The 26,816-nt window shown below is 42.7% G+C and overlaps 1 protein-coding gene across 2 annotated transcripts in view; it reads left to right on the top strand.

Moving 5' to 3' along the window:
• Positions 1-26,816, top strand: part of WWTR1 (WW domain containing transcription regulator 1) — a 132,599-nt gene that overhangs the window by 52,827 nt on the left and 52,956 nt on the right. For both annotated transcript variants that reach the window (XM_055321116.1, XM_055321117.1), the window contains exon 3: positions 26,108-26,244. In XM_055321116.1, coding sequence (XP_055177091.1) covers positions 26,108-26,244 — 137 coding nt within the window. The remainder of the gene's footprint in view (positions 1-26,107; positions 26,245-26,816) is intronic.

Here is a 26,816-nt window from a genome sequence, read left to right as displayed (position 1 = left end):
ACAATGAAGCAGATGACAGATTAACAAGGAGGTTAGATTAGATGATTTCTATGGTTTTTCCATTTCTTTCTTTCAGCAGGCTCCATGTCTGATGTGGAGCTTGAACTCAGGACCCTGAGATCAAGAGTCAGATGGTCTACCAGCTGAGCCAGCCAGAAGCCCCCTTGGTTATTCCATTTCTTAACACCCTAGGTGGTCATGGAATGATGCATACATTTTGTCTCCTAGGAATACATTTTTTTGATCATAGTGAAAATGAAAGGAAAAGGTACTTTGATTTTCAAGAATTTTATTTGAAGATAGCTTTCGAGAAGCACAGCCTTTCTGATAAGCCATAAACTGCTACATACATATTGCTGGATACTAATAGTTAAACCAATGTTTCAGTAGAGTGAGCCTGCCCCAAAGATACCCACAAGTCTCATCTGCTCTGGAGGCTCCCTGATGGCTTTAGGTAACACAGGCAGCTTGAGGAACATGGGAGTTCTATTGGGAAAAGTTACTTATATCTTTCTTGTAGTAGATGCTGCATGATTTATGGTTGTTGTAGTCAATGACTGTACAATTGCCAGAGATACCTAGGATGTATTTTGGGTGAATATTTAAGAATCCCGATATTTCAATGATCAATATATTTACTGGTTGGGAATGGGGTTGTACAAGGCTTGTTGGGAATGGGGTAGGCTGATCTAGGTTTGGAACATCTTTGCAAGACTCTTTTTTGAAAATGATAATACTGTTGTCTGCATTTGGAAGTATAACTTTTAGTCCTTATATATAGAAAAGTCTGCTTGAATGTATTTTTTCCTCAAGGGCTCGGAAGTTAAATATAAGAATGCTAAGAGTCCTGGCTTTGATAGTCATAAATGCCATTATATTGTCAAGAATGTATCAACATTTTATTTGTTTTTGTTTAGTTAAAAAAGCTAACTTTTTGAATACATAAAACTATGGGGACAGCACAGTCAAAAATGTCATGAAGCCTTACACCTCTCACGCCCTCACTGAGAGGTTGGATCTGCCACTGCAGGTCACAGTGATCAAACACACCATCCATATTTTATTTTGCTGGGGGAAGAAAAAAAAGGAAAAATCCTGGATGATTCGGCTCCCAGCAGCTTTTCCCTTTTGGTGGAGTTTTATCTCCTTGAAGAAGTCTGGGAGGAAAGCCTGCCAGTTGGGAGGTAAAAGAGAACAAAAATGTGGAAAACAAAAAATTTCATCTAAATGCAAGTTTCAGAAATTCAGCTCTGTGGCACAAGGCAGTAGCTAGAAGTTTGGGTTACTTTTCTTGAACTGAAGCCCAACTTCAGACTATAATGGCTGTCAACTGCTTTTCTCCCCCTTGCTGCTCAGCGTTGGAATCACATTCCTAAGTGAGAGGGAGTGCTTCCCGCCTGCCTATTTTTCCCTCTCTCCCTCTCTCTCTCTGTCTCTCTGACTCTGGCTTCCTTTTAATGCCTCATCAACCTCTCCAGGTATTACTGGACCTAAGAATGTTAATCTTAATGAGTAGTGAGGTGGGCCTCTCTGCTAGGGGGCCCCGGGATGGCCAGTAGGAGACCAGAGCCTGTGGTCACCACTGTGACTCCCCCTCCTCCTCCTCACCCCCCACCCCCCAACCGGGCAGGAGGCAACATGCGCAGTAAGCAGAGCACAGGGGCGGGAACCCAGCCGCCTGCATTTGTTTGGAAAGTGATGTCTTGCTCTGTACAGAGCCCATGGGGGAATTCTTGGACTCTGCTGGGCTTAATTCTTTAAAATATTTATTTTCTTTTAATTTTGGATTCGGATTCTTAAGATTCTGAGTATCTTCTTTTTTTTCTTCCAAGGGACACTAACAAGGAGATTAAAGAAAATTTCAGGAGTGCTTGGCTTTGGCGCCAGGCAGACCTGGGTCTAAATTCCTACACTATTTATGAGCTGTGGGGCTTCAGGCAAGTCTCTCATCAACTTTTTGAACCTCTTGTTTCCTCATTCATACGGTGGGGATAATAATTTCTCTTTGCAGGATTATGGTATTAAATAAGATAACGGCGCAAGTAAAATTCTTGAGATTCTATAGGAGACCAACAGCTGGGTGGTAGCTAGTGCTAAGAGCTTCAAGAAGATGCTCTTGAGTTGTCTTCTTGACTTTGGCGTTGTGCTGTGATTTTAGCTCCTCATCCGACATGCGACTGGGAAACCGATGATATGAAGCATCTACTGGGAGAATTTGCCACAGTGGCTTTTCTGGCCCACTGCGGGTCAGGCATGGCATCTGCATTAGGCACTGCCACATGTTATGGGACCATCACTCTGCCTGAGATGGACCAGCAGTATCCACCTGAAGGCACGTGCTCTCTTGAATACAGGTGCTGATTGTTTTCAGTTAAACAGGTACAGAAGAAAGCTTTATCTACACTAATAACATTGACAAAAGGGGGCTTATTTCTTTAGGGAAAATAATCACTCACTTTCCAAAAGGATTTGTGACAAACATTTTTCAAAGGGCACTCTCTCTGTGCATTTATAATGTGATTCAAACAAACTGGCATAGGGGCGCCTGGGTGGCTCAGTCGATTAAGCATCTGCCTTCAGCTCAGGCCATGATCCCAGGATCCTGGGATCCACTCCAGGGGTCAGGTTGGGCTCTCTTCTCAGCAGGGTGTCTGCTTCTCCCTCTCCCTCTCTTCTCTCTTGTGCTCTTCTCTCTAATACAAATAAATCTTAAAAAAAACAAAAACAAAAACAAAAAAACCCAAACCAGTATAAACTTTCAATAGGACAAAGTAAAGGGCACTTCTGTCCACATCTTCCAGGCATCTTTCTCAGGGCAGTCTACAATTATTCCCAGCACTTAATATTTTATATTTTCTTATTATTTAAAAAAATATTTATTTAAATAATCTCTACACCCAACGCGGGGCTCAAGACTATGACCCTGAGATCAAGAGTTGCACACTTTCCCTACTTATCCAGCCAGCCACCCCTATTTTATGTTTTCAACTTAGCTTCAGGATACTTAATGCTGACATCATGAGTATATCTTCAGATGCTATTTTAGTTTTTCTCTCTCCTTCATGGTGGATCCTTGAGGCACAGAGAATTTTAAGAAGCAGAATGCAGTAGTAGACATTGGTGTCGGCAGGTAACAGAAGGAAAATCATTGAGTCTTTTTGATCGTATTTTCTCATCAGTAAATTACTAACACTGGCATTGCTTGCCTAGCAGAGTTATTGGGAAACCCAATAATAATAATACCAAATATTTATAAACGATTGTGATGTGCAGGCATGATGCTAAGAGACTTACCTGCCTTAGTAACTTTAATTTCAAGATAACTTTGGTGGAAATACTCTTTTCCTAATAACAATAAAAATGGTAGCGGATGCCTACTAAGGGTTTTCTACCTGCTAGACTTTGTTTTAACGTCTTCGTATGTCATGGGTTTTGGTGGAAAATGGAGTCATGGAGCACTTAAGTAACTTGCCCATGTTTATACAAGTATTAAGTAGGAGCTAGGATTAGAAAACAGAATGGCCCCAGACCTCTTTTTTTTTTTTTTTACTATTAAATTTTTTTTTGAATTAAAAATTATTTCTAGTTTTATTGAACTGTCATTGACATATACCATTACATAAGTTTAAGGAGTGCAACGTAATGATTTCATAGATGCAGAGCAAAATGATTACCTTACTAAGTTTAGTTAACATCTATCACCTTATAGTTAGACTTTTTTTTCCCTCATTCTGAGAACTTCTAAAATCTCTTAACAGCTTTCAAATATACAATACAATAGTGTTGACTGTAGTCACCATACTGTGCCTTTTATTCTCATGTTTCATTTAACCTCTAACCGAAGTTTATACTTTTGACCACCTTTAGTTATTTCCTCCACCCCTTCCAAATCTATTAACCAGTATTGGATATCTCCATTTTACAGATAAACTGAGAAATAGAGAGGCTGAGTGACTTGACCAAGGTCAGCTGACCTTCAAACCAGATTCTTTCTGGCTCCACTGCCCACACCGCTGCCTGTGTGCAATATAGCCCAGAGGCTGAGGCTGTGGGATTAGGTACTATTCTGAGGACTTTTTCTTGTCCTAACCACAGAGAAAAAGCATTAGAGGGGCATGTATCCCTCGAAGGCCCATTTTACTGCCTATTCCCTTGTGCATTAAAATCTACAATTACTTGATTTCAAGGTTGGAGATCCACAGAGAAATGGGCTCTCCTTTTCGAAGATGATCTGTGTACTGTCCTAACAGCAGGTTACAGAGTGATTTTCCTGGGACTGCGGTGGTGCTAGGTTCTGGGGGTCCAGCAAGGACATTAGAAATACCGGAGCTAATTCCCCAATGGAGAACGATCCAGAAGGAAAAAACAGAATTCCTGAAAGCTGCTGTGTTATGAATGGCAGCATCTAAGAAAGCAGGGCAGGAATGTGATGGCTTGTCTTTGGAAAATGTCCAAAGAATTTTCAGGTTTCAGAACAGATTTGAGAATTTCCTTTAGGGCACTAACCATCCCTTTTCCTATTTACTGTCGTAACTGGAGTTGAGTGGGAAGCATGCTATTTGACTTTGTTTACAAAGAATGAGAATTCTAGGTCCACTAAACTAATGGTATCTCCCCAGGCTCTACCAATTTATGAAAAACTTTGAAAATTAATTGAGGAGAAAGAAATTTATGATGATAACTTGAGACCAAAAGGATGTGGAAAGGATTTTACTGTTAAACAGAGGAGGAATATCACAAAACTTGATATTTTTGACATTTTAGTGTGCAAAATTTCAAACGCGCAAGTAGAGAAAACAGTATTAAAGATTCACCATAGTGATGAATATTAAGGAGGGCACTTGATGTAATGAGCCCTGGATGCTATATAAGACTGAAGAGTCCAAAAAAAAAAAAGACTGAAGAGTCATTGCCCTCTACCTCTGAGGCCAATAATACAGTATATGTTAATTAATTGAATTTAAATAAAAAATTTTAAAAAGGCTCACCATATAACCCTTAACTAGATTTAAAAATGATTAACATTTGCCATATTTGTTTCATATATTTTCTAGTGAAAGTATTTTTTCTTTTTCTTTTTTTTTTAGTGAAAGTATTTTCAAGCAAATAACAGATGTGTTTTAATCTTGGATACTTCAGTAAGTATCTCACAAATAGAATTAGCATTTTTGTGCCTAACAAAATTAATTAATTAATATTGATTAATTGATTTCATTTTGAACATTTTAAAATCCGAACTAGTGTTTAGAAAGTGTATTCTTTTTTGTCTAGATTCAGTCATTCTTAACATTTGGCCACATTTCCCTCTGTATATTCCTTTTTTTTTTTTTTTAAGATTTTGTTTATTTATTCATAAGAGACAGAGAGAGAGAGAGAGGCAGAGACACAGGCAGAGGGAGAAGCAGGCTCCATGCAGGGAGCCCGACGTGGGACTTGATCCCGGGACTCCAGGATCATGCCCTGGACCGAAGGCAGGCGCTAAACCACTGAGCCACCCAGGGATCCCCTCCTTTTTTTTTTTTTTTTTTCTTAAACTAAACCATTTAAAAGCAAGTTACAGGTAACATGAGTTTTTGCCCTAAATATTTCAGCATTCATCTAAGAATAGGGACATTCTTTTAGACAATAACAAATACCATGTTTGCACCCAGAAAATTAACCTTAGTTGATTAATATAACCTAATATGCAGCCCTTATTCAAATTCTCCTAGTTGGTGTGTGCCCTCACTTGTGCCCGCACTCATGCCCAATCCAGGACCCAATCAGGACTCACATACTACATTTAGTTGTTCTATCCCTCTCTCTCTCTTTTTTTTTTTTTGTAAAGATTTTATTTATTTATTCATGAGAGACACAGAAAGAGAGAGAGGCAGAGACACAGGCAGAGGGAGAAGCAGGCTCCATGCAGGGAGCCCAATGTGGGACTCGATCCCTGGACCCCAGGATCACACCGTGAACCGAAGGCAGGTGCTTAACCGCTATGCCACCAAGGCGTCCCTCTATCCCTCTTTTGATCCAGAACAGTGCCCCTCTGCCACTTACCATTTTGTTTCTTTTTCACAGCATTAACTTTTTTTCTTTTAAGATTTAAACCAATATCCCCCATGGGTTCCTGATGATTAGGTTAAAACTTGAACAACAACGTAGCTTAAATCATTTTGTGAATTTCATTTTGCGTCACACCAAGATATATACAGTAATTTCTTAATATCATCTAATACCCAGTACATGCTTAAATCTTTTCAGTTACCTCAAGTGTGTGTATTTTTTTATACTGGTTTGTTCAAATATTGTGTGCTATTTTTTTTAAAGATTTATTTGTCCATTTGAGAGAGAGCAGGGGGAGGGGAAGAGGGAGAGGGAAAAAGAATCCTAAGCAGACAATGTACAGAGTGTAGAGCCCCATGTGGGGCTCCATCCCACAACCTGAGACCACCACCCAAGACCACCACCCAAGTGGAAACAAGAGATGGTCGCTCAACCAACTCTGCCACCCAAGCACCCCGGTTGTGCAGTATTTTTTAAAAAAAGAAGTCAAAAATTAAACTACGGTCTTGATTCTATTCCTTGTAGACACCTTATGTTAACTCATATGTTTCTGCTAGATGTTAACTATGTCCTTTTTTCTTTTGTGGAGGTTAATTTTAAAAATTGGAGTAATTTCTCTTACTTCAAAGATTTTAGTTATTTATTTGAGAGAACGCTTGTGCAAGCAGGGGAGGGGCAAAGGGAGAGGGACAAGCAGACTCCCCGCTGAGCACAGAACCCGATGTGGGGATGTGGGGCTCGATCCCAGGACCCCAGGATCATGACCTGAGCCGAAGGCAGATGTTTATAACCAACAGCGCCCCTCTCTTAAGTACTTTAAAAAATGAAGTGTAATTTTTGTAGAAAAGTGTGCAGATCCTAAGTGTACTGCGTGATGAATTTTCACAAGTTGAGCACACACCAGCGGCTTTCCAGAAACAGGCATTCCCAGCTCCAAGAAACACTCTTCCTTTGCTCTTCCAGACCCTCGTGTCACCACCCTGAAGGTGGCACTCTCCTGATGGCTGGTGTCATGGTTCCGGTTTCATTTGCCTGTTGCAAATCACTTCTAATTTCCCTGAAAAATGGAGCATGAGTTAGAGAAGCCATGAAAGACGATGTAGATTTCAGTTAGGAATTCATGAAACCACCTCCAATCAAAGACATTTTAAATGATATCCTGTATATATTTTCACACAAAATAATTCCCACAACAATGTTTTTACATAATCGTTTCATTCACTTGGCTCTCCCTGCTTCCCGAGAAATGGGATTTCATCCAAAACCCTAAAGGTTAAGTTATCAATAGAACTCAAAGGGCATTTTGTTTCCATTTGTATAAGTCGTTTAATGTTTTTTAAGTCCACGCATATGTTAACAATGGGGGCAGTCAATTACAGGGGAGCTTAGCAAGGCATTCTTAGAGTTCTCCTCAGTTGTGAGCAGTGTCAGGGCAAATTCAGGAAAAGAGCAACTCTCTTCAATGAAGGAAATTATTTTAATTAGTAACTCTCAACGGATAATAAAGAGTCAAATAATTCTGAAATCTGGCTTTGGGACAAGTAATTACAATGAGCATGCAGTTTAAAAAAAAAGAAAACTAGAATGAGGGCATGTATAATCAATTAAATGCAAGTAATTACATTATGAGGGCTTCATGACAATTTTATGGTACATTAACGGTGTGGAAAAGCATGCATCCTGCATTCTAGTAAGAAAGTCGACAGATGGTACAGTGTATGCCAGTCTCCTGACCGGATGTTGGTGTTCACGGTCTTCCAGACTCTAGGCTGTTGGGCTCTGCAGCTGCTAATCGGTAACTTTATAATGGGTTGAAGCAGGGGTGGGGGAGGCGGAGGAGAGATGGAGGCCCTGCGGTTAGTAATGTCTAGTGAGGTTTTCTTAGATCATGTAAATCAGGTCATGTGGGTCCTGCATTCTGCATCGGTGCGATTGTGCTGTAAGCATCTGAGTGTGACTTCGTGTGCCTGGAGTTTTTGTAGTGGGCATAGGAATTTACCTTCACTGGTGTGGTTTTCAGCGTGGCATGCCCCAGTGACATGAGTTGTGAAGTGACTTGCTAAAGTTAGAAAGTGAGATTGAACAGCTGGGTTGATGGCCTAGTCCTAGGTTCCCACCAGTTGTTTCAAGGGGATGGAGAGGAGCCACCCTGAGTGTTTTGCTGCAGCTGTGACCCTGAGCCGAGGGAAACTACATTTTGAAAGCGCACTAAGAATAGACACCCACAGGCTCCCAACTTGAAAGTTAGGAGGAAGGTTAAAAGCTTCTGGGTGCAAACAACTTTTTAAACAGGGAAGCTTAGTTTTAAACTTTCACCTATGGGAATGGCATACATATATGTATATAGGTATATATTTTCACAGATGAAAGCTTGAAATTAAACTTGTGTTCAGCACACACACACACCCCCCACACACACATGCACACCCATATCTGTGTACATGCCAATATATGCCTATGTCTTGATCTCCGATCTCTAACTCTGATTTGGATAAACTTTGTCATTAGGGTGCTTTGGAATCTTGGCGTCATAGCAACATACTAAGTGACTCTCTGTAGGAACCATCTGTAAGTTTTCACTTTTGGTAACTTGGGTATAAAAATATTGCCCTAGGGATCCCTGGGTGGCGCAGCGGTTTGGCGCCTGCCTTTGACCCGGGGCGTGATCCTGGAGACCCGGGATCGAATCCCACATCGGGCTCCCGGTGCATGGAGCCTGCTTCTCCCTCTGCCTGTGTCTCTGCCTCTCTCTCTCTCTCTCTCTGTGTGACTATCATAAATGAATAAAAATTAAAAAAAAAATATTGCCCTAATGTCTGAAGCATACTGTGTGTCCAGACTATGCTGCTGAGCTGAATCTGAAGCTATACCTGCCATAAATACCACAAATGGTATATTCCAGCTCCTAAAATGTATTCTATTGCATAGTAATAAAGTGTAAAAAAAAAAAGATTATGTCTAAAAGAATTTAGAGACATGTTGGGTTAAGCTTATTTAAATCCAGGGCCTTTTACAACAATGTGTATATATTATGTAAATTTTAGGAGGGAAATAGAACTGTTCAGTGTTGGGAACAACTCTTTTGGGTGTGGGTGTGAGGGACTAAAATCCTTTGGATACACTTGAGGCTACTGCCCATAACCCTGTCTCCTCACAGATAGTGACTGAGCCCCAAAGCCTTTGTTACTTGAGGAGTAGATTTGAGGTTGAAGTGCCAGATGAGGTCCTTCCATGCAGTGATGAGACTGGCAGATTCTGGAGTGTCTTTCCTCCCAATTACCTCCCAGCGACTTAGTATCCACTACCCTCTGCCATGCCCCCAACTGAGGGCACACTTTCATCTTTTAATCAAAATAATGATTGTATTGTTATACTATTGGAATTTATATTAGAAGAAACTTTTGGAGTTAGGGTTTACTTCATTTTAAATGACTTTAAGAAAAGTTTCATGTTTGCATAGTCAGACACATAAATATGTTAATACGGAAGTGCAGGAAAATATACAAATATTAATTATCATATAATGTCAGAAAAGATAGAGGCCTTCTAGTGCATTGAAATGTAATCAAGAAGAAAATGATAGAAACTCGACTTCTTGTGACTATGTAAATAAACTGTATTTTCTTCATTTTCTCAAATGTTCCTTTGAACATTTTTTTTTTCAGCATGTTCCTACATAAGGAGGTTATGATAAGCCAGGCAAGTGAGCTTTAGTCTGAAAAATTCTGGTAAGATTAATGTATGTGTTGAATTCCAGTTATAGTCATATATTGTAGTCTAACATATTATAGAATGAACACCTTTATTTTATGGAACACCATCCCTGTTTTTCCTTGTAATCAACATTAATAAAAACTAAGGATTGGGATGCCTGGGTGGTTTAGTGGCTGAGCGTCTGCTTTTGGCTCAGGTTGTGAGCCTGCTTCTCCCTCTGCCTGTGTCTCTGCCTCTCTCTGTGTGTCTCTCATAAATAAATAAATAATATCTTAAAAACAAAAATAACCTAAGGACAAGTCGGACTGAAGCTGTTATTGTCACAGACTTCTTTCCAAAGGAACAGACTTTCCAGGAGGCAGGGCCTTTAAAATCATGCCCTCACCCCCCTCCCAGTTCTGGCTCGGCTTTCCAGCAATGCTCATGGCAGGTGCATTCAGTTGCTATCTCTCCATCTCCAAATCTATCTTCAGGGTCCATTTACCTCTTCCTTTTAGGTCATGGCAGAGAGTTTGGCTTCTGCTTTGTATTTGGTTTATATTTTTAAAGTAGTATTTATATTTCTTCCTCTCCTTTCACCCCAGCATCAACTTACAAGATCACATGGAGCTAGTTTGTTTTACCGTCACGAGAGTCCCTTTCCTTGACAGAATGGGCCTGATTAAAACCAGGCAGTTAAAAGGTCAACCTCACAGGCAAGTTTGCACACGATAGTACATGCCTCAAGGGCTCCTGGAGGGACGAGGAGGATGGTGGTGTGTTATTGAAGCAAGAGGGGGATGAATTTCCTCCAAAGGACTGAGTCTACAGGAGACGGTCTTCAAGGATGAAGTTAAACTCAGCAGCACTGACTGTTCTTACTCTCCTTTCCTTCCTTCCTAATGATCTGAGTTACGCGCATTGGCCTTTTTGGTTCACGAGGCATTTTGTAGAAGAAGCCCCAGACTCAACTATGAGAACAAGATTGTACTCTCTCGTGTGCCTTATAGGACCAACAGGGATCTGAAGCCATTTAACTTGTCTCAACTCAGTTTCTGGATCTTAAAAATGGAGATTAATAAATCTATTATGTAAAGATCAAATTAAGATCATTTTGAAGCTAGTGATTTCTATATAAATGTCAGTTGTTACTATCAGACGCTATATTGCCATCGTTATTGTGAATATTATGATGTCTGACTAATGTGAATTATTGTCCTCTCAGTATTAGTGAATATTAGTACCAGTTCATTCAGTCATTCCACCCACATTTATTGGGTGTCTAGTATATGCCAGAAGTGGTGTACTTTTGGGGCCCGTGGTGAGTGGCACCTGATAGAGGCCCTGTTAGTTTGCTGAATGGAGTAGGGATGGACTAATAGTTTTCATCTGTTCTAGAAGATGTAGCATCCTCTAGCATTCATGTCCTTTGTGGGGGGGGGGGCAGGTAAAGAACAAATCTCCCAGGATGAGCTTTTTGAATATTTTGGAGATAAAGATACATCAGATATGCATAAGATTCATTTGATACAGACACTGAGAAGTAAAATGATTTGCTAAAGGAAGCCCATTCATTCAATGTATTCATTCCTTTCTTTCTTTTTTTAGTCATTTGTTCCATGAGTAGTTTTTGAATTCTCTGCTGTTTGGTCAGACCTTCTACACTCATTCCACAGGGGGAGCTAACTGAGAAGTTGAAGGCATAAAGTCTCGATCAATTTCAACAGCATTTTAGAAAGCCTGGTGGGGGCGCCTGGGTGACTCAGTTGGTTAAGCCTCTCCTTCTGCTCAGGTTCCAGGGCCCTGGGATCGAGCCCCCGCATCTGGATCAGTGGGGAGCCTCCTTTTCCCTCTCCCTCTACCTGCTGCCCTGTCTTCTTGCGCATACACACACTCTCTCTGTCAAATAATAAATAAAATCTTAAAAAAAAAAAACCTCATGGAAAGGAAGAATCTAAATGCATCCTGTAAAGAAAATTCCATTTCCTCTGACAATATCATGATGTGTATCCTGTTCATTCCTTGCGGAGTTCCTCTCCAAGTCAATGGCAATTGCGTAAAGGGTCTGAAGGCAGGAAGTGCCTTGTAGTGGCATGAGAAGGAGGCTTGTGGTTGGTCATCAAACTAAATTTAAACCATTATTTGGAGTGAATATATAATCAACATGGGGCTTAAAAATGAAAAATACAGCTGCAAGGGTAGGTTTCTTCCTTTAAAAAAAAAAAGGAAAAAATTCAGGAGTGACAAGAAGAAAACAAACACGGTTATATGAGTTATGCATTCTCTTTCATAAGAACGATCAAAGATAGTTTCATCGTAATCTTTCTAGGTACAACAGATGCTTCTCCCCCCTGGGTTAGGTAGATGACAGCAATAACAGCGCTGCAGCTGAGAGTCTCCAAAGCGGACAGGTGCTGGATCTAAGATGACTCAGATTGTCCTGTGAAGTGTAGACAGTGCTCAGGATGATAGGCCTCGCTTGATCTGCCCAAGGAGAGAGCTGTTCCTGTCTGTTGTCACCTCGTTCAACTTCTCCCCTTTGCTCAAACACCTGCCAGAGGCAGCCCTAAAATCTTGCTTAATTATAGAATGTTCGTTGATCCTCTTTATCCCTTCCTTCTACTGCTTCCCCCCCGCCCCCTTGTGCCCCTCTCTGGTTCAGAGCTCCTTTAGGCTAAGTACTCATACGAGTATTACGGTGGCGCCTTTTCCAACTCACAGTCAAGGGACTGACGAGATTTTCAACCCTGCACTCCTAGCTGTGGAATTATTTTAGGCCTGTAATTAGCAGTTGTAGGTTCAAATGTGGAATGCCATGTTATTTTTTAAACAGGAGGTTAAAAAATTTGGGGGGAGGACAGCTTTTCTCATTCTCTTTTTCTGATTGAAAAAAAATGATGCTAATTGTATAAAATGTAGAAAATACAAAGAAATCTAAGGATATGAATAACGCTTACTTTCCCCTCATAGATATATATAACCAAAATGGGATTCTGTTCACATTAGTAATATATTGTTGAACATCTTTCCATTTAAACAAATATAGATCTATGTCATTTATTTATTTTTTTAAAGATTTATTGTTATTATTTATTTATTTATTTATTTGAGAGAGAGAGAGAGAGAGAGAGAGAGAGAGAGAGAGAGAGAGAGAAGCAAGCACCCTGCTGAGCAGGGAGCCCGACATGGGGCTTCATCCCAGGACTCTGGTAGATATTTAATCTACTGAGCCACCCGGGAACCCCAGATCTGTGTCATTTATGATGTCTGTTCAGTCTTCTGTCATCTGACTGAACCATAATTTATTTAACCACTTACCGCATTTAAGATATAAACAAAACTACGACGGACATCTCTGCTGATACATTTTGTAGTGATTTGGAGTTCGGTTTGTGATGAACAGGGACATGGAAGGAGATTGCTCATCCATCTATAACATTAAAGAAATCTGAAATAGGGCAGTCAAGGGCTAGTTTGATGGCTCCACATGCATTTATCTTTTTTTCCTACTTTTTTTTTTTTAAGATGTTATTTATTCATTTGACAGAGTAAGCAAGCACAAGCAGGGGGAGAGGCAGAGGGAGAGGGAGAAGTAGGCACCCTGCTCAGTGTGGGGCTCCATCCCAGGACCCTGACATCATTATCTGAGCCAAAGGCAGATGCTCAGCCCACTGAGCCATCAGGTGCCCTCTTTTTTGTACGTTTTTGACCATACTGCATGACTTTCATTCCTCATGATTCAAGAGGGCTGCTGTAGCTCTGGCCATCATGTTCACATTCCAAGCTGGAGGAAAGAACATGGGGAGAAGCAGAAAAGTCTGTACCTCTTCATTTAAAGAACTTCCCTCCAGAATCCCACAAAGCGCTTCTGTTTCTTGTCTAGAACTTAGTCTCCTGGCCATACCTAATACCTAGAAGAAGGGGAAGGCAGAGACTCAGAAGCAGGCAGGTAGCTCTGGCTTATCTATCGAACTGTTTCCTTGGTGTAAGCTTTGTGGAAGTACAGCAGCCAGATCAAAGCTTTTTCAAGGATTTTGTTACGTGTTGACAAACTGCCTTCCAGAATCATGGTACCAATTTGAAGTGTACTAATGTGCCAGGGTGAACTTTAGTGAGGCTGTGGTTCTTTTGTGAGCATCTTGTTTAATAAATTCATTAATTTATTAATTAATTAATTAATTTATTTAAATTATTATTATTTTTTTATTGTAGTTCAATTTGCCAACATACAGCATATCACCCAGTGGTCATCCCGTCAAGTGCCCCCCTCAGTGCCCTCTACAGGCAATTTAAAAGGCATTTTCCTGAAGCTGTGTTTTTTCTTTTGTTTAAATCACACATTCCACAGAGAGTAGTACGTGGATTTTTGATATATTTACAATTTTTCTTCAGAATATATCTATTTACCGTTTTTTTTTTCTTCAAAATGCACATCTGTATAAGTAGAGGATTCATTCCAAATACTGGAAGGACATTTGCCTGAGAATTTAAATGTTTTTCACATGTATTCCTAACTTACTTGTACGTTGAATTAATAAACTAATCAAACTAAGGTGGCTTTCTCCCAGGTTCAACAATCTGGCCAGTTTAAGTAAAAAGCATAGTGAAAAAGCTGCTCTGCCCAAGTCAATGCTTAAAGATAAATGTTTGATTTTGGTTATACCATGGTGTGGCCATCAGCAGCTCAGAAAATAAAGAACTCATCTGCCGGTGGTTTTCTTCTCTTAGGTCGGGTCTATTCTCTCCTTCAGTGAGAGGGTATTAAAGATAACGATTATTGCCAAATCGCTATTGCCTTTGTTTAGATGTTATCAAATGTGGTGTCCCTTTGTTTCTTGACTTGGTTATTCAGACTGGTTATCTTAGCTTTTTTCCCATCTTTTTTTGTTTGTTTGTTTTATGTTGCATGTGTTACAGAACAAGATTCACTTCAAAGTTCAAAAAAGACCTGCCAAAGTACTATCATTATGGGATCACATAAAAACAGATGATTATTCTAGTTCTACTTTTCAGTCAGAACCAACTTTGAAAAAAATACGACAGCTGGTGCCTTAGTAGGTGGAAGTACCTTGAATATTCTTGCGTGTTTCCTGTAAGTTTAAAATCATACCAAATTTAAAATCATGTACACATAAATGGATGCGTATTTTATCTGAGAAGTAATGCCAGCTACTCTAGTGAAGAACAGTAGGATTTGGATGGGGAAATGAGTCATAAGAAATTGAAACAGATACATGTGTCTGTTCTTTGTTAAGAAAAGATTAAAGCAATAGTAGATTTTTTTTATTAAACCTCCTCCACCTGTGGGTACCAAGTTTACTGTCTTTGGAGTTTGCGTAAACATATTTTATCTAAAACTATAGTACTTTTTAGGTTAAATTTGTTTTTCCATTTGTGGAGTCATAGAAGCTTCGTGTCTTCTTGGATTTCTACACCTGACCTCTACCTACATTTTGTTGTGAACTGTGGGGGTGAACCACTGTCACCTTGTAAATTTGATTACAAAACTAAATTGGCCTAATATTTCCTGAGCTTTTTTCTTAGGAAAAATGGAAAGCCATCGGGTATTCTTTTTCTGGTGTTCAAACGGATCTTGCTTTGCACTTCAAGCTAAAATCTCGGTCTACTTTAACCATGGGCAGAAAGTCTTGTGCTGACACGGGATGCTCCTCACCACCACAAACACCTCCCTGACAAAGACACTGAAGGACTGTAAGCTCTGGCTTTCTCTTACACTGGATCTGAGAGTTGATATTAGTGCAACGCAAAACAAACAAAAAACCAAACCAAACAGAAGGAGCCACCTGAGGGCTGTGGTTAACTTGTCCTTTTGTGTTTTTGACAATATTTTTTTCTCTAAATCAATTATTACTTAGCCACTCCATGTGAAATAAGCCTATCTGTAGTTTTTGCCGTGAATTGATGTCTGCTGTTATTTCCAATCCGTTTTCTTGGGTTCATTGTACCGTAGCGTGTTTGCTGATTTTTGTGCATTTGAAATCCTCAGATCCCTTTAAACCTTTGGGCTAGATTTTCATTATATATAGTGTCATGGGGAACCTGGGTGGCTCAGTTGGTTGAGCTACTGGCTCTTGGTTTTGGCTCAGGTCATGCATGGTCTCATGGGTCGTAGGATTGAGCTCTGCTCTCTGTGGACTCCGTGCTCATCAGGAGTCTGCTGAAGATTCTCTCCCTCTGCCCCTCCACGTGCTCTCTCTCAAATAAATCTTAAAAAAAATATTTATAGTGTCCTGTATGTCTGGCACTGACCAGGCGCTCTACTTTTGTCATATTTTTTTTTTTTTTTTAGATTTTATTTATTTATCCATGAGAGATACAGAAAGAGGCAGAGAGGGAAGCAGGCTCCCGATGGGGAACCCGATGCAGGACTTGATCCTAGGATTGCAGGATCACAACCTGAGCCAAAAGGCAGATAGATTCTCAACCACTGAGCCACCCAGGTGCCCCTACTTATGTCATTTGCTGAAGTAGTCAAAACAACCTCCTGAAATGCATGTTTTTATGCCCATTTTACCAGTGGAGGACACCAAGGCTTGGAGATGCTACAAGAAGTTACAACGTTCTCTTAGCTGGTTAATTGCTGAGGCAAAGTTCAGAAATACTGTGGAACACTCTGCCTAATTTGGGTGATCCTTTCAACCAAAGATGCCAAGAAATACATGTAAAAGGATATGTGGGCTGGGTTTAAAGCATGAAACCTAAGTAGTGTTGTGCAGTGATTTTCTAAGTCTCCAGTGGTCCTCTCCCTTCCCTGCCTCCGGAGCTTAACTCAGTCTCTTTTTAACACCTCGGTTTTTGTCTTGGATCCTCCAAAATCATTTCTGGTGAAATGGGACACTAGCTCTGAAAAGCACCTCCGGTCTTTCTCCAGATGGAGGCTGGGGTTCATGCCAGTCTCTTCTCTAGCGCCAGCTGAGTCATGTCTTTCAAACATGTGCACAAAGTGGCTCCGATGACCAGAGCACACTGTGGCTCATCCTCTTCTCAGAATTTAGAAAAACAAAACCAACAAAAAGGGATTGAATCTCTTCGCCTGAATGGAAGTGAAGCTAGACGAATTCAAAGGAATTTTTGGTTTTAAGGAGGCCTTGCCCTCTTCTTTTGGGCAAGTGACATTTAATTCAGTTGGCCCCATTAGAAAGAAGAGAAAGGAGGGCATTTGCAGTTCAGTTGAGCTTTCTCCTGTGCAAAGTGGCTCAGGAGCAGGCAAGCAGTGTGTCAATTAAGACACACTGGAAGACCAACTGGAAAAACAACACGTTGAAACATGTGTTGGGCACGGAGAGCCTGGAAAAACAATTTTCAAAGTATTTTAGCATTTAAAGTAACTCAGTGGCTTAAAAACAAACTTCTTTTAAAAAATGATTGCGAGATTAAAGCTGCTTCCCAGATGTCAGGCGCAGCTGATACGGGGAGCATGTCTAACACATAGCTATCAAGATGGAATGTCAGGCTCTGGACCACTTATAATAACAGTAAAAGTAGGATTTGTGTTCTGTTAACCTCCACACCATTCATTATTTCTTGGCCATACCTCCCCACCAATTTGATTGTCGACTCCTAGGGCCCACACTGGATCATCTTCTGATACGTCCGTGTGGGAGCAGAAGATGACATGGGCACTTAGGGCTCTAAGCCTATTTAAGTGGCACGAAGTCAACACTATGTGCTGAGCAGATCCCAACGTAAGTATTTGAGGACAGCATCACTTCCTCTGGAGCTTGGCTGTAGAAGCAGTACCGTGTCTTAACCCTGGAGGGAACTGGCTGCCTTGGACTTCCTGAAAGACGGTATCACTTACACAAAGCCTAGTAGACTGCACATCATGGGCCATTTAAAGATTTTCAGTTGTACTTTTCACCACACCCTGCATTTTCCAAAATTGATTTCGGGAACTGAGGCCCCATGGAAGATACAGCCCGGTTGTAAACTCTTGTCGAATGAATAAATGGATGGACGCAGTCCACTGCCTATTGATAATTCTAGAATTCACCATTCTTAAAGAACCTCATCTTTTCTCCACTTCTCATTCCCATTCCCTATTTTTGTTGGTGAAAAAGGGAAAAGTGGGATAATATACTTGATATCTGGAAATAATAAAACAGTGAAATAAACTCTTACGCTGTTTGGTTTCAAGAGAAGGAATTTGACATGGTTTATGTAAATCTTTTATTTTCCTTTAATTTTTTTATTTTTTAAAGATTTATTTATTCATGAGAGACACAGAGAGAGGCAGAGACACAGGCAGAGGGAGAAGCAGGCTCCCTGTGGGGGAGCCTGATGCAGGACTCGATCCTGGGACCCCAGGATCACAATCTGAGCCAAAGGCGGATGCTCAACCACTGAGCCACCCAGGCGACCTTGATTTATTACTCTTTTAATAGCATTGAAAAGAGGAAAAAATGCTAAGCGCTGATGATAAAATTGCAGAATAGCGAAGTTCTCTAATGGGGCTCTTGGCCTATGGTGAACAAGCAAAACCCAATCCCAGTCCTTCTCTTGTTCTTGCTTTTTTTAGGGAATTAGGGAAAATAAGGTTAAGTAAGAGTTTGGCTTAGTGTGCAGAGGTGAAGTCAGGTTTGCCCGCGTTGGGTGACGTTGGGGACCTCGGCAGGGACGTCGGGGTGCCTCTGACACAGTGGCTCACCCTCTGGAGCGAGGTGGGCGAGTCACACACCGTGGGGCTGAGTCGATGAGTCACTTGGTGTCCCCAAGTGGCTTTTCTCCTGGAGGGGCACATTCCCGGAGTCCCCTTCTTTCCCGGCCCGGCAGCAGAAGGCTGGACCCAGCCCAGCCGGGACCTGCAGGTGTCACAGTCTCCACAGCGGGGTTGGGAGGGGGAGTGGGCAGGAAAGGCGGGGGCTCGCGTGGATCTCTGGCCACGGCTGGCCGCGACGGAAGCGCGAGTGGAGGTTCAACGGAGGTTCAACGGGGGAGGCTTCTGGGCTCGGCTGTGATGCACGTCGAGGGGTAGAGCCCGGTAGTTCAAGCTACAATCCCTGCCATTCCCTGAGCATTCCAGAGGACTCCGAAAATGTTTTTGAATTGGCAAGTGAATGGTCGAGACCGGAAACATGCACCAAAATAATGCTTCTGGTCTCGTGTCATCTTTTATTAGAGGATTTTTGAAAATCCCCTATTTGTCTGTGAGTTATTATTCCTGGGTCGAAGACTGCAGCGCCGTTTGATGAGCTGCCGAAGTGAAAATCGGACCAACTGAATTCCTTGTGGCTTCAAAGAAGGACGGGCTTTCTCGGCAGTACGCGCACTTCCATCCTGCGAGCAGTCACCTTTATGGAATGGCATGAGACGGCCTGGATGGTTTTGGGATTTAGCCCGTGGATGGTCCGAGTGCTTCGCCAGTGGCCGTGTCGGCTGTGACCCTTGCCGCCCAGCTTGGACCTCGCTGTAGCTTCTCTCCGGCGCCGGGGACTCGCAAGAGGTGGCCCGCTGCAGGATTTGGGCAGAACAGAGAAATAGAATAATCGTAACCACTTACAGTGTTACGAAAGCCGCTTTGTTGTGGCAAAGAATCATCGATTAGGGTGACAACAGGAGGGAGGAAAACCTGGGAAGGAGTTTGAGGGCTTTGGAAATAAAATGTCTATTCAGCCAGGGGAAATGCTGGCAGTTTATTTCCCATCATCAGTGTATCGCAGTTCAAAAGCCCACGTCCCACTATCCAACTGGATGGATAGGGTTAAGCAGAGGGACACTTGCTCGATGGCTGCTAGTCCCCCCTGGGCTGCCAGTTCAGAAGTGGGCTGTGAGCTGTCAGGTGATGGTGGCTACCCCTGCCAGAGGCTCCCCCCTGCGGTGGGGCTGCGGGTGGGGGGCACCTATGTGATCAGTTTCCACTACTTTCTGGTTTTAGGTGACAGCAGAGGAAGTAACTGGAGAGAGTGTACATCTGGGCCTGGGAGAATTAGTAAGTGTGTCCGCCAGCTGTCTTTGTTCCTGTGGCTAGGACCCACCTCTGGTGTCAGTTGGAAGAGCTAAGTACCATTGGCACAAAACAAAACAAAACAAAAGGCTCCTCTCAAAGAAATGCAAGATATGAGTAAGATATGATGTGTCATTTCCTAGGTCTTGAAATTTAAATAAGAGCATACTGCCAGCATGTTTAATGTAACTGAAACACAGGCAGCCTTTATCCCCAAAATGCAACAACAACAAAAAAGCAAACCGACTTCTTGGGTATTTGTATTTTAATTCTAACTGGGGGAACATTTCAGCATGGAACATGGCAGCCCAGGGGGACTAGCAGCCATCGAGCAAGTGTCCCTCTGCTTAACCCTATCCATCCAGTTGGATAGTGGGACGTGGGCTTTCATGTGAGCCTCGGACAAGTCTTCCTGCCATCTGGTACAGGATTAAACACTGGCATGGCGTTTGTTGTCTGCTGACAGTGGGTCAAACTTACTTGGCAGGTCCCCTCTTGGAAATTATCATCGTCACGCAAATCTGTTTCAATTTTCATTGTTAACACTGATGGGTTTAATCAGACTGGTTCCCAGCGAGCCAGTTGCCAAGTTCGTTTAGCGCTTTTTAAGCAAATAGTCTCCGGTATGTCGTGTACGTTTGTTTGTTACAACGTTAAGAGGGTGGTGAATTGGTCTGGTAAATCCAAAGACATTTTAATGTCTGATTTTTAAAAAATAAGACGGTTTACTTACGCCCTAAATTGGGTTTGTGAATATTCCGGTTGCCTCAAGGGTACTGTTTTTGCAAATGCTGGCTGTATGCAGAGCACCTTGCTATGCCCTCTCGGGTCATTTCTGCCATTGAAAGAGCTTCTGTTCCATTGGAAGAGATGGAGCATTAGCACCCCCCAAAAAGAGAGAGTGAAAGGAGAGCTGGAAGAGAGTCTGGGATTGTCCGGGGACTGGAGCCAAGTGGTACTGAATGTGACTTGAGTTTAGAACCAGCCAGCCTTGATTTTATGACCCCAGGCTGCCTTTAAATTCCCACCTCATTGGTGTTCTCTTTGACCACCTCTAGCTGGTTTGTGGTAGAAGAGAAGGGGCAGGTTGGAGGCTACTTCTAAGTCCTGTCCTAACAGCTCTGTTGATGGCAGGGAGCCCTGAGTAACGTGACACTAACGTGAAACTCAAACATATTAAAGTGAGGGTGGTGAGAAGGAGGAGCAAAAAAGGCAAAAACACTTATGCTGAAAGATGAAATCTTTGCCCGTGGAAATAGGCAAGCAGCTTATGTTGCTAAGAACTCTGAATTCTTTCAAAATCAAGCGCTCAGAATCATTTCTATTTTTATATCTTTGTATGCTTCCAGCAATACAAAATGTATTACATAGACCTTCTCTATTTCAGAAAGTCTTTGTTGTGTGGCTTCCTTCCATGAAGTTAGTGTAATAGGTCATGGGCTGGAGGATAAATTCATCTCCAAACACCAGGCCTTTTCCTGGGCTTTAAGATGCTGGTGGGTTCTATTTTTACGGAGAAGATTTTATCTTTGCCTTTAATGGTTCTGCTGCTAGTCCGGGTTTTATATTTACAAAATGCTTTTAATTTTTGTCCCTACCTAGTACATGGTGCACAATAGGCGAACAATTCATGCTGTTGAGTAAACCTGAACCTACGCTGTCAGCCTTGGGCTTTGGGGAGGGAGCAGCCTTCCACACATTCCCTGCTGGGGAGGTGAGCTTGGGAAGCCCAGTAAACTGGTCATGAAATCTGCGGGTGACTGTGGCTGTCGTTAGTTTCCCTGATGGGGAACCCGTGCGTGTTTGTTAGCTTCTTTTGCTCCTGTCCCATGGATCTGGGTGCCGAGACCAGGATGGGAGAAGTGGCTTGTCCAACTAGGTCAAACAGGATCAGAGGTAACGTTAAAACTCAGGTATGCGTGACGCAAGACTTTGATCTTTCCAGAACACACAGTGTCACACCAGTAGGTTGTCGACCTGGAAGGTGCCTGTGTGCGTAGTACTTTTATTGAGACCAAGGACCCAGGGTGACTTGGATCCCCGCTATCCTTGGATATGAGTCCAGAGGTGGGATGGAGAGGGGATTGTCAGACGGGGTGGGGGAAGGGATGACGGGCGGAGGAAAACCACAAAGACTGGAGGAGGGGAAGCCTGGAGGCCCCTGTGCTCCTCAAGGTGAAAGGTCACGCAGGAGGCTGGAGAGGAGGAAATAAGAGCTAAGTTAAGGATTCCCTGGAGGCTGATGGGAGGGACCAGGCAGAGAGGAGAGGGAGACCAGGAGGGTAGAGTGTGGCCAGGCCGCCTCCCCTTCCGCTCATTTCAATGCCGGTTCAGCCTTAAACACAGAATTTCCCTGGAAAATAAGCTGGCTTTCTAAATTCATGTGTCTTTTGAAGAACATATTAATTCAAGAAGGAAAAATTAGTTCACACAACAGTTTTCCAGCCAAACACCTTCTCAGAGAAGCCCCGACCTTTTTTGCCCCTGAGCAAAAACTGTAGCTCCTAACAGCTGAAGCTCTTTTTGAACCTGGAATCTTCTCGGAGCCCAGACTCCTGACATGAGTGGAGGTGAGGAGTTTTCTGTGACTGTGAAATGAGGCAGTCTGGGAAATAGTGGTCAAAAGGGCCCCCAAAGAAAGAGAAGACCACTCCCATTATCTTGGTTAGAGAGGCACCCTTTCTTTGCCACACACACCACCTGGGGGTCTCCCTGTGAAACCCTTACAGGCTCCCTCCCACCCCTACCCCCACCCCCACCCCCAGGGAAAAATACCTTTTGGTGTCAGGAAAGGTTTTCCCTTTCTTGGGAACTGTCATTCTTTTTCTTTATAAACAACCGGGGGCCAGGTGATCAATTCCATTTCCCTAATCCTTGGCCCCATGACGGTGACAAGTCAAATCTACAGTTTATCTTCAATCACAGTTTAGTACCCTGTGGCCTGCATGACCATGCATCATTTTCCTTTTTGTCATGTTGTACCTTCATGAGTATTTCTGTTTTTTCCTGCCCATGGAAACAACACATAGTCACTTACAAACCTAGGAAGTACAGGAGCATTTTGATAAGGGGGGAAAAAAGCGCCAATGGGCCTCTTATTTGCCTGGATCACCATAAATAGTTTGATATCTTTTTTCCCATTTTGTTCCAATTTTCTGAGGACTGTACAGTATATGTAGTCAGCGGAGACACATAGGTAGGTAGATTATATATATATGTATATATTGATATATATAAATTTTCGGGAGAGATTAGACTTTGAAAAACAGCAGAGACATTTGGTTGAAGTAAGACGCGGGCAGCAAGGGAGTGAAATCAGGAAAGAGGTGGGAGTAGCAGGGAAGTGGGGATTAATCCAGCTCAACTGCGGGTCCTGGCAGACAGTAAGGTTACACTGAGAAATCCGAGAAAGGAAATGAGTCAGTAACTCAGAGGGAGCGGAGATGAGACAGCAGTGTGAAAGGGCCGGTGGCTTAGCCTGCATTCGGGAACGGGGTGACAGGAGCTAAATGATTTGAACAACAGCAGAATGTAGCTTTCAGATCAAATCATCAGCGATGTATTAAGTTCTTGTGAGCAAAGGCCTTGCTTTTGCTTTTGGACTGGGAGCCACCCTGGACATCTCAGAAGCCGAGCTTTAGGGCAGAGCTGGTGTGGGGGCGACTGGTGGGCCTGCAAGAGGCTGGGAATTCGAGTGGCTTTCTTCTCAGGGCTGTTTCCGAGCAATGAGAACCGCTCACTTGAGGCTCCCTCTTGTACTCTAGTCTTTGGGGAATACCGTGAGTGACACTTTTAATTAACAGATCTGCTGGGAACAGAACTCCTGTAAAAGCGTTGGCTGGGCATGGGGTTTGAAGGGTGGGCCGAGGAGGCTCCCACGGTCCTGGGGGAGCTCTTGGACTTGGAAGCCACGACTGAGTCGCACCTCTTTGGGGTCAGACCTCTCTGGGATGGGGCCCCCGAGTGTCCTCCCAGAAAGGCCCAGCGCTCTGTTCCAGGGGAGGGAGGCTGGCCAGCTGTGGCGACAGTCCTTAGGCAAGCTGGGCTCATTTACCACTTGGGGGTGCGGGCCTTTCTACTCTCCCCAGATTCGAACAACCCACTGGTTCAGAATGGGAGAGGAGAATGGGGACCAGCTTTTGGGAACACATCATTCCGGCTCCTGGGTCCTTCCTACCACCGACCCGTAGCTGCATGTGTGACCACAGCAGTGACCTTAGATGTCTTCCACCACACGATGTGCATCAACTCTCTCTCACCCTGCCTGTGCCCCTGCTGCCTCTGGTGCAGCATCGAGATCCTCGGTATCAGAGCGTCTAAGGAAGGTTCAGGAAAGAGAGAAAGATTCCTTTCCTTCTGGTACCCTTGTGGAAAGTAAGCAGGACGTCCCTACCTTGGAAAACATGCTTTCATCGTGTGGCACCTGAAGTAATGGTTGGTCAAAGGGTTTCTTAGCTCTAATTACTTTGCTAAAGGAAGTTTACTTAACTCTGACATCCTCATCAATTGGTTCCTCACTTTGAAGGGCTTTGACAAAGCCCCTGAGGTTGGTGATGAGTTTCCACTTGACCAGAAGTTGACAAAAACGGTTTTATGAAAGCTTTCAACAGAATTTGATTGTTAAACTGAAGGTGTAACTAAGACCATTGTTTCTTTCTCTTTCATCTCTTTGTGCTTGAGTCAAGTGTTTCTCATCTCTTTGGTTGTCTTTCCCCATCTTTTTGGGTTGTTCTTAACAAGACAGTCCTGGTTTTAACATTTTTATTCCTCCCAGTTCATTTTTGATTATGTTTTGAAGGCTTGATGTTTTTACAGTATGGAAACTCAACAGTTAAACTTAATTATGCTTCCTTTACCAAGCCTGACTTTTTTTTTAAAATAATATTTATTTATTTATTTATTTATTTATTTATTTATTTATTTATTTATTTATTTAAAATCACACTTATTTAAAGGCCTTCTTGGGAAAACATCCAAGTTTTCAGTCAAGGCAGCGGATGAGTTCTCTGTGGCAATAACTTGCTGTATAGGATAAAGAAATCTGAAAAAAAAAAAAAGAAATCTGAAGAAGTTTAGCAGTGGCAGCATTCAAATGCAAGGAAACAGATGCAGAAGAAAAGACAAATACAATTCCATTGGGGGCGGGGAGGAATTGCACTGATTTAGGATTAAATTTAAGGATTGTAATAGTGTCTTGCTATGCTAACAAGGATTCAAAGGAGGCTATTGTTATTCAAAATTAAGGTGTGGTTAACCTAAAGGACGCTCCTTTTCAGGTGGACCTAGGAGGGTCTCTTAACGTGTGGAGGTTGACAGCCACAGTTGCTTTGAGAGAGGCAAACCTAGTTGCAAGGCCTCGAACAAAAGGCTTGACAGCATTCAATTTCGTTATCAGGGTTTGTTGCATAGAAATCTAGGAAGAACTCCGATAACAGTTCATAAAACAAAGTTATGGCACCAGATGAACATGCTCATCTTTAAAAGAAAAATATAATAAAATCTCAGAAAGGAGTTGATGGCATGGGTATAGAAGGCACCAGGAATGATTTATGATGTGGTTTGGGAGGAGGAAGACAAAGCTGGAGGTCCTGCCCATCTTTCTAAGGACATACGGAAACTCTGCGCAGAAGCTTATATTGTGCCAGTTTCTCTGAGATTAAGTCACAGTGACAAATCCTGGAAGTTGTGTGTAGCGAAAGTTTAATCATGTTTTTCCCTGCAGAAACCTTCATGCCTTGACATTTGGGTTTCTCCACATATCTGGCGCTTGCCTATCTTCCTGCTACTCTGTCCTCTAGCTACACGGTTGTTACCTTGTTGGGTGGAACATAAGCTTCTTGAGGGTTTCATGTCTTACCTATGTGACCCTCACGGGGCCTTCCTTGCTCTTAGTAAGAGCTCAGTAATGTCATGTTTACGAGGTTGGTGTCAAGAGCTCTGTCTTTGGCTGAGATCGGCAGAGGTGTCCTCATTATGTCAATTATGTGAGTGTGGGAGGGCTGGTGGGGCAGGAGAGCTCAGTCCTGCTTTGGGGGAGGAGTTCACACCATGGCATCCCAGTGACTGCATGGTGGGGAAGCACCTGAGGAGCTGGGAAGCAAAGACTCTTTGTCCAGGAGGAGATACACTGGTGACGCAGAAAACCTTTAAGAGGGTTTTTTGGGGAGGCTGGGACAGCTAAGTCCTGGGGTGGTATTCAGAGAGTCCCTGCTGGGGCCCTTGAATGGAGGGCTATGTGGGCAAGTGTGACCTTGGGTGGAAACAAACACAATGTGTCAGCCCTTTGTCAGCAGGTCCTAAGGAAGAAGAGCCAGTGTCATTTAACTCTTGCGCTGTTATTGGTGATGGTGATAATGATAATCACGCTGACAATTAAAAAGATAATTGTTTTCCTTCTTTTAGTCACATAGAAAAAATCACCACATGGCAAGACCCTAGGAAGGCGATGAATCAGTCCCTGAATCCTATGAACCTCCACCCTGCTGCCACTTCCACCCCAGCATCCCAGAGGTCCATGGCCGTGTCGCAGCCGAATCTCGGTAAGCCCAAAGCTTCCAGTTGGACTGAATGAACAAGTATTTAGCCAAGGGGCTCTGGAGCTCGGAAGCAGCTCTGGCTGTCTCCGTGTCTGCTTGTGCATCCAGATGGTTCTTGGGCGCATTACCCTTCTGTCACCTTTGCCTTTTTTTTCTTGGCGCCTTTGCTACCTGGTCATGGTATTGCTACCTGGGTTCACCCTACAGTTTCCATGTCTCCTTCAATTGCCTCAATTGGAGTTTTTTAAAAAAATAACTTTTTAAAAAATCACTCCTTTCATCCAGTCTATTCCCGATTCTGTGAATTTAGTCCTGAAGACTTGCAGAGGTGCAATTCTGACCTCTCATCCCATTCCTTCCTTCTTTTATTACGATTATTTTGCATCATGTGCGACTGACACCAGGCTGGGTGCTTTCATGCCTTATCTCATTCAACTCACCACAACCCTACAAGAAATGATAGCATTCCCATTTTATGGAGTAGGAAGATTTTTTAAGGTCACACAGCTTGCGTTTGGAGTTTGAACTGAGCCTGCCCTGGTTTAAAGGCATTCAGCCTTTACCTAATCTGTGGG

This window comes from Nyctereutes procyonoides, unplaced genomic scaffold (assembly GCF_905146905.1).
Source record: "Nyctereutes procyonoides isolate TBG_1078 unplaced genomic scaffold, NYPRO_anot_genome, whole genome shotgun sequence".
Lineage (NCBI taxonomy): Eukaryota > Metazoa > Chordata > Mammalia > Carnivora > Canidae > Nyctereutes > Nyctereutes procyonoides.
This window is presented reverse-complemented; position numbering and strand designations above follow the sequence as displayed.